This window comes from Engraulis encrasicolus, chromosome 7, assembly GCF_034702125.1.
Source record: "Engraulis encrasicolus isolate BLACKSEA-1 chromosome 7, IST_EnEncr_1.0, whole genome shotgun sequence".
Classification (NCBI taxonomy): Eukaryota; Metazoa; Chordata; class Actinopteri; order Clupeiformes; family Engraulidae; genus Engraulis; species Engraulis encrasicolus.
The window spans coordinates 53,629,335-53,641,091 of record NC_085863.1 but is presented as its reverse complement, the minus strand read 5'-3'; the positions used below and the strand labels follow the sequence as shown (position 1 = coordinate 53,641,091).

Below are 11,757 nucleotides of genomic sequence, written 5' to 3'. Positions count from 1 at the left end.
TGTGTGTGTGTGTGTGCGCGCGAGCGTGCATGCGTGCACGCGTGTAGTCCATTTCCAAACACAATAGTACTGTATAATATCTCTATTAACATCTCTTGTCTGGGTGAATGAGCATAGTGTTGCATGGAGAACCTCGAAACGCAATACACTGCATATTAGAACTGCTGGACCAGTGAATTACAATAGCTCAAAACAACCCCCTGGCACTGCATTGAAAAACAAACTAAATCATGTGTAAATCTATCTGAACACACACACTGGTCAATGTTGTTTTATTCGGATGTGGTGGTAATACACAATGGATAAAGAAAAGTTTCCCTCAAATAGACACATTCCTTAAATCACACGGGTAGATGTTATAGCCTAGAGAGATCATTATCACAAGTCCATTACACAAAATGTCATCAGAATCCCTAGTCCATTAAATTGGTCTGTCTTTGGAGGAACTGATATAATGCTTTAAAAATCCAAAATGTTGCAATAGGATTACAACCATAGCCCTGTGATAACTCTGAATAGGTTCATTTGAGGGAAATAAGGAAGATCTTTCCTCTGGGCTACAGGTAGGGCCTACTACAAGTCACAAGTTTTTTTTTTTTTTTTTGTATTGTAGAGAATTGCCGCATACATTTTCTGTTACAAAAACATAACGGTCTGCCCGAGGTTATGGCATGTAAAATAAAAAAATACATAAATAATAGAACAGAAATATGAAAAAGAAGTCAGAAGTTTATCAACTATTACCAGAGATTAAACCGTCTCCGCTATTAGTCGCGCAGACACCTCCCTTGTCATCTGCTTTACGACATTTTACCACAGTAATTGAGGTGCCATCAGTGCCATCCCTGGTTGCCATCAATTCACTACATTGCACACGCGACATCAGTCATGACTCATGCGGCATGATGTGCCAGTGTGCCACTCACTCATAGTACACAAGTCTGTAATATTTGACAAGAGAAGAACTCGTTAGCAAAACTAATCAGTTTATCTGTTGAAATGACTTATCAACAACATGTTTAGTTCAAACATGGCAACCAAATACTCTTCCGGAGACGAGCCCACTGGCAGCCGTAAAGTGCTGCTGTGTATGTTTTGAAAGAGGAGGTCATCGGAAAGTGAGATTTGCTGGGCCCTCGTGGGGTTTTAAGCGGCTTTCGGCATTTGTGATGCCGAGTAGCTATACTCTATATTGATAGTGTAATAAATGTCAAATTTAAGTAAGATGTTACGTTTGATAGCAAGGTTGGGGCCGTCTGTCGGTTATCGGCCCGGTGTCCTCTCAGCCTCCGGGCGCCTTCGGACTCCATCTGTATCCTGTCATCCGATGGGACTTCAATCCCGTGGGTTGCATCAAACTCGGACTTTATGTCGTGGAAATCAGTGGAAATGCTATGGTGCTACCAGCAGATTATCAATACTGCCTCAGTTGCAGCATGAAAGCAGTTTCCGACTCAGCAAACGTTTCTACAGTTTACCTCCACATCAAAAGGTAATGGACATAGTGGCGGATGTGCGTGTGGGCAATGTATCGACAGTCTTGCTGTGTGGAGTGGAGACTGTCCTGAAATGTCACTCTTGTTAGGAACACCGGAGTGACGGAACAGGTTAAAATCTTGGGTGTGTGATTGAATTCCTTGGCAGTGAGATGATAAGTTGTGACAGTGAACTAGCACATCCTCCCACAAAATCAGGGGATGTCCTTGTGGTTGGGTCCATGCCAGCTTTCAGCTCCCTCACTGTAGGCTACAAGTCCTTTAGGCCTACATGTTTAGTTGGGCAGGAAAACATGGTGCTCAGAAGTGGGCTGTGATACATTATCATTCTGACTAGGCATTATAATGTGTTGTACTGCAACATAACATTTTCATGCCTTTGCAGTCATATCGATCCTCTTACTTATAAATAATAAATAAATAAGTAAATACATTCTTTCTCTGCCACAGGTGGAACTACCAGCTCTTTCCCCTACTATGCAGACAGGCACCATTGCTCGATGGGAGAAAAAGGAAGGGGAGAAAATCAACGAAGGTGAACTGATTGCTGAGGTAAGGACCTGCTTCTCTCCATAATTTTGGGCTATGCTTCTGGGCTATTTGCATTATGTTACAATTGCGATGGAGGGTGTGTGCTCTGATGGTCATGCCAACAAGGCTTTTATAGACTATGTAGCCCCAGTTTGGCACAGTACATTGGAAACTCGGCGGGGGCGGGCATATCTACTTCCTTCTTTGACGACAATGATTGCCAATGTAGAGATGGTGTGTACATTTCAATTTGTCTCTTCCATTCTTTCTGACGTGATGTCTTGGTGATGGTCTTCAGGTTGAAACGGACAAGGCAACTGTGGGGTTTGAGATCCTGGAGGAGTGTTACCTGGCCAAGATCCTGGTGCCTGAGGGTACCAGAGACGTCCCCATCGGTGCTGTCATCTGCATCACTGTGGACAGGTAGGCCTTTTCAAGTAACCTTCCCTTTCCCTAAGAGCAGTCATGGGTGAGCGATTAGGGCTGTAGACTTAGCCCAAAGGTTGCCGGTTCGAGTCCCTACCTACCAGTTTGGTGGGGTAATTAACCAGTGCTCTCCCCCATCCTCTCATGACTGAGGTACCCTAAGCATGGTACCATCCCGCCGCACTGCTCTTTTTTCGGATGCTACTGGGGGCTGCCCCTTTGCACGGGTGAGGAATAAATGCAATTTCGTTGTGTGCAGTGTGCACTTCTGTGCTGTGGAGTGCTGTGTCTCGATGACAATGGGAGTTGGTGTTTCCCAGTTGGGCTTTCACTTTCACTTCACTTTGTCATCACACAGACACAGGTGTAGTCTATTGGACATTTGGACACTTACTGTAAGCTACTGGGTACTATTGCAGAGATTATAGCCCCTAATGAATTGATCTCTGTGAATGCTTTTGCGATCTTTGATTGTGTTATTTAGATGGTTGGAGTTACTGAATGGCTCTTTACATTAGTTGCTCTTTGTCGTTACAAAATGTGTTCGGTTGTCCCAAGTGCATTACAGCAGTTGTTTTACCAATTGCTACAGCAGTCATGCCACATCAGTCACGTTATGCCACATCACCACCTCTTTGCCATGGCCTCAGGCATGGGTGTTAGTGGTTAAGGATTCAGATTCGCAGGAGAGTTCACAGTTTTGATTCCTCAGTCCAGTAAGAGGGTAGGGAAGTCACTGTGCAGCACTCTCCTCCATCCTCACCCAAGATTGCAGTGTCCATGGTGCCATAAGGGGACGGATTATGATTCCATGGGCCCCTGGGCCAGACAAGAAGACAGGACCCCCTCAACAAAACGATTCAGAGCTTCAGGCCAGATGTGATAGTCCATGTTGTTGGGGGAGAAAAATTGAACATGTTGTTAAATGCACAATTTTAATGTAATATGAGAATGGAAATAAAGAGGCTTGGGCTTTAGGGGCCCCTTGACTCTTGGGCCCCTCGGTCTGGGCCTGGTAGGCCTGTGCAGTAATCTGTCCCTGGTTGCCGCAACAAAGATCTCCAAACAGTTATGTTTGAGCAATATCACACAGGCATTATAGAGCTCATTGCCACTGAGTGGAACACATTTGCACTGCATTGGTTTCATCTGATATGGTTTTGCACAATCACAAGCGAACCTTACGTTTTCATGTGATGTCATATGATCCCAATGGCCTATGAGATTGACTCTCACTTTCATATTGTGACCTTTTCTTTCTTCACATGGCCAGTGCTGATGCCATCCCTGCCTTCAAAGACTTCACCCTGGAAAAGTTGGCCGCCTTAGCCCCCTCCCCAGTGGGAGGCGCTCCTGCTCCCCCACCTCCTCCTGCCTCCTCCGCTGCACCTCCCCAGGCTCCAGGGAGCTCCTACCCTCCCCACATGAAGGTGGGTGCTGATGACTAGTGGGGCTGTGGAGTGGGTGACTTGACTGCCAGGGTGTGAATGATCTGTGTTTGGGGCCCTACCGTTGTTCAAACGGTAGGGCACTGCACTACTACACCAACAACACAGGTTCGATTCTGGCCCAAGGTCATTTGCAGAACCCTCCCTATCTCTCTCTCCCCACTCATTTCCTGTCTGTCTCGCAGTCCTATCTGAATACTTAAGGGGTAAAAGCCCAGGAAAATGTGTATTTAGTGGGGTTGCTGTGTTGAACCACGTAGAGCACCCATACCATATACATGGGGACCCAGGTTCGAGTCCAGACTGGGTTATTTCCCAGCCCTACACCATCTCTCTCTCCCACTCGCTTCCAGTCACATATTAACTATCCGGTCATAATCCAGCCTGGTCTCATGCAATTGCGTTAAATACAACCCAAATCAAGGACCATTTCCGACGTTGTATTTTATGTTTTCATGTTTTGTCACATGGATATTTATTTATGCTGTGATGTTCATGTGGAAAATGTGCCTTAATTCCTGTCTTGATGCAGGTGCCTCTTCCAGCTCTCTCCCCCACCATGACCATGGGGACAGTCCAGCGATGGGAGAAGAAGGTTGGAGAGAAACTCAGCGAGGGAGACCTGCTGGCAGAGATTGAGACAGACAAGGCTACTATTGGTACATTTTAAGTCTTTCATCAGATTCTGTTTCTTGCATGAAAAAAAATCATTTAAACTTGTTCTTTCTTTGCTGGTTCGTTAAAGCACATTCTACCTCCTGGAGTGCAAAATGTTCTAATCTATGCAAATAAATTCCTTTGCAACTGTTAAGGACGGGCAGTCTATTTTAGGATCTTACAGTAGGTTCCTCTCTGAGAAACTTTTCTGCATTTGTTCTTTCTCCTGCCATGAAGGTTTTGAAGTGCAAGAGGAGGGCTACTTGGCCAAGATCATGATCCCAGAGGGGACCCGGGACGTGCCCCTGGGGACTCCGCTGTGTATTATCGTGGAGAACGAGAGCGACATCCAGGCCTTTGCTGACTACGTGGAGACGCCAGCAGTAGCTGCAGCGCCTCCATCCCCCGCGGCACCGGTGCGCCCGTTTTAAAATGCTAATTCCACATAATTAAGTCTTTTATGGGTTTTAATCAGTTTATTCTCCCAGGTAGTTCTGATGAGCATAATTTGCTGGGAGTTCGTGCTCTTCGATGATTCTAACAGCCCCCCAGGGCCAATCCGTTGTAAAGCTTGGAATATTATACTGCTACGAGTTGCTCTGATGTGGTGATTTTTGCATTCGGAAATGGGATTTCAAGGAACATTGAGCAGTGGTTGCAAGCCTTATTTGATTGCTATTTTATTTTATCTTGATTTTTTTCTCCCCTACTCCGCATTGGTATTCTGTAGGTTATTTCATCATGTAAATCACTTTGGGTCAGATGATGTTATTTTTAAAGTGATGTGAAGGAAAGGCACTACTTGGCCTGTTGCCTGATATCACACCTGGTACAATTGGCTACATTTAACATTCGGCACCATATGGTGCATTTAAATGAACATTCACAATCATAAGAAAGTAATTATTATTATGATGATGATTTTAATGATGATGTAATAATAATATTAATCGTAACTCTTTTAGACACTCAGACTCTAATAACTTAATAATAACTTGACATTTTAAGTAACTTTGAGTAAAGAGTTATGTCATGTTTTCTGCGCTGTAAATAAATAGAATACCGGTTACTTGATTTCCCTTTGTCTATATCACTAGGCCCCGGCTCCTCCAGTCCCCCCACCAGCCCCCTCACCTGCAGCCCCTGCCACCCCAGCTGCAGCCAGGGGAGAGCGGGTCTTCGCCAGCCCCCTGGCCAAGAAGCTGGCTGCCGACAAGGGCATTGACCTCGCACAGGTTGCTGGTGAGTGACAAATGCCATATTGTTGTACAGTATAATAGAAGGCAGACACACTGAGGGAACAAATAGAATTGTTTTTACCCCACAACTTCAGTGTTATTGCTTATATGTCTCACTGTGTCTTATGTTTGGTGCCAGCGAGTGTAATGCAAGTACAATTGGCCCACGGGGACAAATAAAGCTCTAACTAACGAACTAACTATTTAAAATAAAACATGTTTGAACCACGTGAAAACCAATGCACCTGTAGATCTGTTGCTTTTCTTGGTTTTGTGCCTGTGGTCTCTGGCCCTTAATATTGCTTATCTCTTCCCACAGGTTCAGGACCAGATGGCAGAGTCACCAAGAAGGACATTGAGAGCTTTGTTCCAGCCAAAGCTGCTCCTGTGAGTCAGAACTTTAGTGTAAACTTTTAAGTGAATATAGATTCTTTCCAATATGCGGACTGCTGTCCTCGGTCTGTGCTTGTGGCCTCGAGTTTCACTGACGCCCCTCCTCCGTGGAGAAAACAATAAAGTTTCCCCGCTGTCAGCCTAGCCACAACAACTTTTGGGGGACTATTCTTCATTCACCATACCGATTGCAAATGAAAAAACTATATTAGACTTGAGCTTTTGCAAGATACTGAAATACAGTGACGTCACCGCGAGGCCTCAAGCATGCAAGGGAGCAAGGGGGGACGGGAGTCTGCATATTAGAAAGAACCCCATGTCTCCATTTGGGGAGTGGGGAAGATCGGGATTATGGTGCTGATAAACATGTCACTTCCTGTCTGCAGCCTCCGCCTGCCGCCACTCCTGTAGCTCCGCCTGCAGCTACTGTGGCCCCGCCTCCTCCCCCGGCCGTGGCTGCTGTACCCACCGGCACCTTCACAGACATCCCCATCAGCAACATCCGCAGGGTTAGTGTCACCTCATCACCTCCACTGGTTAAGTAATAGAAAAGAGCAGAATAGAAGAGAATGCAACAGAATCATGCTATTGACTCCATCCACTGAAGTGCCTACGGCTGAAGGGGGCACCTAACCCCACATTGCTCGAGGGACTGTAACTAATACCCTGTAACTAACTGTAAGTCGCTTTGGATAACACCATCACCTAAGTGTAATGTAATAATAATGTAATAATATTATATCGTGCTGTAGTGTAGTATGGTACCTGGGTGATATGCTTTCCTGGTACTGAAGACCAAAATGTCTGACAGACAATAAAATCTGAAAGTGACTAGCAGTGCTATCCTTTCCTCTCTTCTGTAGTACCACATGAATAGCATTCAAACGCAAAATATGCATGATAAGCATAAAGCCTCTGTACAAATCACACATGCAACTTGTGACGATGAAAATCATCAAGATTGACATGCAGGGCTCAGTCAAAATGCAGGATAAGCTACTTGTGACTGTAGTTTCCGGCATCAGAGTGTTGGAGACACATCCTCCATTGTAAACTGGTCTCTTTCTCTCTGCCTGTGTCCCTGTGAAGGTTATTGCCCAGAGGTTGATGCAGTCCAAGCAGACCATCCCACACTACTACTTGTCAGTCGACGTTAACATGGACCAAATTTTGGAACTCCGGAAGGAACTTAATACGGTGAGTCAAGAGGGAGCTCAAAATGCTGTCCAGTCATATGAAAGACTGTGAGCTCCCACGTGTATGTGATTATACTTCACAGGAGCCATGTGTGTTTCTGATGATGAAGTGTCCCTGAAATTTTGCAGACTAGCTGGACCATGCAACTTGAGAGATAGACCCAACAATAAGACAAATGACTCTGAATTTGTGGTATGGAAATGATAAACCTGAGGGACTCAAACAATAGTGCTGTATGTTACACGATTTGTAGGCACGAAGGCAGTGTGTTGGCATGGGTCTTATAGGTGCATCTGGTATTTTCTCTAAGCTGTGCAATAAAGGTGCATATGAAAATTCAGTAGCTAGTTGTAGATTTTCCTTGTAGGCATGCAGGTACACAGATACCCTGTGGTGTTCTTAGTTCAGGTCTAATTGAGTTTACAGTTGTTATTACTATGTATTATTATATGGTGTGACGTCATCGGTCGAATGCTCCATTCATTTCAACGGGGCTCCCCAACGTTCGCACATCTGTTATTTTTCGATAACGGACGGGTTGGTCTATAACAGACCGCTGTCAATGGCAACAAGACTTTTCACTGCTAAAGCGACTTTTCAACAAGACTCTAATCAGCTGCTGTGATAGACAACACCTGTTGTCCTGGCTACCTAGTAGCTGTTGCCTAGCGGTGTTCCACAACGGCACTGTTTTGTTTTGCGCAGCAACAATCTTTTGACATTAAAAACTATAATAGACTTAACATTAAATAGGCCTAAAGAAATGTCCCCGCCATGTGTGAATCATTTAAGTATATCCATATAATAAGCGGGTTAACTTTCGGCGAGTCGGTCGCTTTGTGGAATAGCAGCACGTCCGCTCCGCGTCGGGGTCTAAAGATTCTCTCTGTCGTGCTGCTATTCCACGGTAGCGACCTTCTCGCCGAACGTTAACCCTTACTTATCGATGCGTCTGTCTATCTGTAGGTTATAAATAGTTTTTGTTGATTTAGTGAAAACTGTACTCTTTTTCAGGAACTGCAATCTGAGAACATGAAGCTGTCAGTGAATGACTTCATCATCAAGGCCTCCGCTCTGGCCTGCCTGAAGGTTCCCGAGGCTAACTCCTCCTGGATGGATACGGTCATTCGCCAGTGAGTACAATACGCTCCATCAATACTGACCTGTTAAATAACATTTCATTACATTACATAATGTTTGTTTTTAATCAGATCACTCTAATTAAGAAATAACAATTTTGTAATCTTATCCTACCTCTTGGCCAGGGCCTCCTTGCAAAAGAGATTATTAAATTCAATGAGTCTTTTCTCCATAAATGAATAAAAAAATAAACATTACACTTTTATCCAACATGACGTTAGGTGCAATCGGGGATAGATTCCTTCTGTTCAAATCAGAGATCTGATACTCTGCATTACACTACATTACACTGGTGCGTTTATCCAAAGAGACTTACAGTGTATATTAGGTACAGGGTATTAGTCACAGTCCATGGAGCAATGTGGGGTTAGGTGTCTTTCTCAAGGACACTTCAGTCATGTACAAGGATATTGGACAGCACCCTCATTCTCCATGTGATAGGACTGCAAACATCTGATCACAAGACCAAATCCTAAACCATTAGGCCACGACAACACTACGTCTGCCTCCACATCAAATGAAAATTACCTGAGAATTTGAGTGTGTCAATAAGTATCCTATCCTAAGAGTACCAACCCACAGTCAATCACTGATCTCTTTTGTCTGTGTGTCTTTGCATCCTGACAACAGAAAGAGTAGAAGTCCGCTTAGAAGGTTCATTCAAGTCATAAACCTTCAAAGCGGAGCTACAGTGTGCAGACTTCCACTCTTTCTATTGTCAGACACGCCTTTGTCCTGCACCTGGCCTCAGCGAGGTGGGATGTGCATGCTTTTCATTCTTCTGATGATGTCTTTGCGTCTTTCACAGGAACCACGTGGTGGATGTCAGTGTAGCAGTAAGCACTCCAAACGGCCTGATCACTCCCATTGTCTTCAATGCCCACATTAAAGGCCTGGCGTCCATCAGCAAAGACGTGGGTTCGCTGGCAGCTAAGGCCCGCGAGGGTAAACTGCAGCCTCATGAGTTTCAGGTGAGCGTTAATGTCTTCTTCAGATGACCACTTGTCTGATTTACTGCAGATTGGATTGGCAATGCTCAAATATTTTGGAATGAGATTAATTGCGGTCAGCTAACAGCAGTTAATTACCGGTATTCTAGAAGCAAGAACACCTATTATGTCATCTCATAAGATTATATTTTTGAAATGTGTACACACTGTACAGAGGCTTTGTCAATACCATTAGCAACAACTGTGTTTGCCTTGCAATATATTCTGTTACTTTGTGTGCTGTCGCACAAGTCTTTGGCATATTTTATGCAAGATGTTTCTAAAGAAGATATTTCTCTGTTCAGGGTGGAACGTTCACCATTTCCAATCTGGGGATGTTTGGCATCAAGAACTTCTCTGCCATCATCAACCCTCCCCAGGCCTGTATCCTGGCTGTCGGGGGCTCAGAAAAGAGGCTTCTGCCAGCAGACAATGAGAAGGGGTACGTACCAATGCCATAGCTTATTGAATTGAATAGATCTTTTATTAGTCCCTCTAGAAAAATGACTTTCTAGCAGTCAAGTATCAAATCATTATAGAGGTAGATGAAAAAAAGCACATTACACAAAACGATGAATTTGTCATATAATATGGAATTGAGAAATGAATGATCTAAACCAGCAGTGAAAGAAATGTCATTCACTTTTTGCCAAGACTGTATAGATGTTATTCTAATACTCCATACTTTTTATCTTCTCAATTGGCATTTGTTACACATACAATATACACAAATGTTTACCATGACGTTAAGATTGTTGCATTTCTCAAAGTACTACTCAGACTGGATTTACACGGTTCATAAAAGATAGGGATCGGCTTTCTGTAAAATGTATGGAAAAACTGAATTGGTGGAAATTGAATCAGTAGGTTGTTCATCCCTGACATTTAGCCTGAAACCCAAACATCCCTAACTATTTTGTGAACGGTGTACTGCACTTGGTTTGTGTCTGCAGGTTTGATGTGGCCAACGTGATGTCTGTCACCCTGAGCTGTGACCACCGTGTGGTGGACGGTGCGGTGGGGGCCCAGTGGCTGGCAGAGTTCCGCAAACTCCTGGAGAGGCCGGCCACCATGCTGCTGTAAACAGGGGACCACTCACACGTCACATGTCACGCGTCACACGTGACGGGAACAACACCCCAGGACGCTAAGAATTCAAATAGAATTCAATTTGCACATGTGCGTCACGCTTATTATTCCAGACATACCAGCTGAGACTTCTTCTCTCACCTTTGTTTTTTTTTCTTTTTGGGTGACAAGTACATTGATTTCATTTAACATATTTATTCAACGTTTATTTCTCAGAGCCAGAAACCTCAACAACAAGAGACATGTTACATGGGACATATCTTTTGGGAGATATTTTGATTGCACCACATGGTTAGGGTTAGGGGTGTTGAAACTGGTATAGGAACAGTTTTTGCATTTTTTAGAAAGACATGGCAAGCCCTTCCTGTAGCTATTTTTGCATAACAGCTTTTCAGTGTAGTGTAGTCAGATATTTAAAACGTTTTATATTACTGTTTTGCTTACACCGTAACACATACTGTACTTTGACATCAATAACTGTTCCTTATTTCATTCCTCAGTAAGGTTACATACATTTTGGGCACACATGGGTAATATGATGCTTTTACATAATGTATTGAGAGACATGGAATGCTGTAGCCCCTAGCACTGGGCTTTGAGGGGGAAAGCACTAGGAATTCTTTGAAATGTGCAGTATTTTATCATCCATTTCAATTTTTAATCACGCCAGTTGGAGGACAAGTTGCCTTGCTCCTTCCTCTGTCAAACGTGTTACTTTGATATTTTATATCATTTTATTTTTATGTTAACGCACAATAAGCAGAACAGGGTGAATTGTTGTCAAATGCTCTTAATAGGATATTATATGGTCAAAAGTATAGTGTACATATTTTTAATATGAAATGTAAAGTTTACTAAGAGGAAAGAAAAATGCAATATTCCTGTCGCAAGACTTTTAGCGACCTTGTTGTAACAATGGTTCCAAAGCATTCCTCAGAAACAGATGTGAGAGTGTTAATAAAATTGCACATTGTCAGTAGCAATGGCCAGTGTTTTACTTGTATGGTGTTTTTACAGACATTTTACTATTTCTCTCTTTTTTTATCCTTTTTTGCAATCCATTCAGCATGATTCTAATAAGTTTTTGGATAAAACTAACTAACATTCTAAACTGTAAAAGGATTGTAAGCCAAACTTTTTCCTCTAATGCAGG

At 43.5% G+C, this 11,757-nt stretch overlaps 1 protein-coding gene across 1 annotated transcript; it reads left to right on the top strand.

Annotated features, from left to right (window-relative positions):
* Positions 1-960: 960 nt before the first annotated feature.
* LOC134453164 (dihydrolipoyllysine-residue acetyltransferase component of pyruvate dehydrogenase complex, mitochondrial-like) lies at positions 961-11,583 on the top strand. Its single transcript, XM_063203984.1, has 14 exons — positions 961-1,492; positions 1,947-2,048; positions 2,326-2,450; positions 3,727-3,883; positions 4,434-4,560; positions 4,796-4,974; positions 5,656-5,800; positions 6,116-6,183; positions 6,576-6,698; positions 7,279-7,386; positions 8,401-8,519; positions 9,335-9,497; positions 9,821-9,957; positions 10,469-11,583. Exons 1-14 carry the CDS (start codon positions 1,208-1,210, stop codon positions 10,596-10,598), a joined length of 1,968 nt encoding a protein of 655 aa, XP_063060054.1. The 5' UTR covers positions 961-1,207; the 3' UTR covers positions 10,599-11,583.
* Positions 11,584-11,757: the final 174 nt, after the last annotated feature.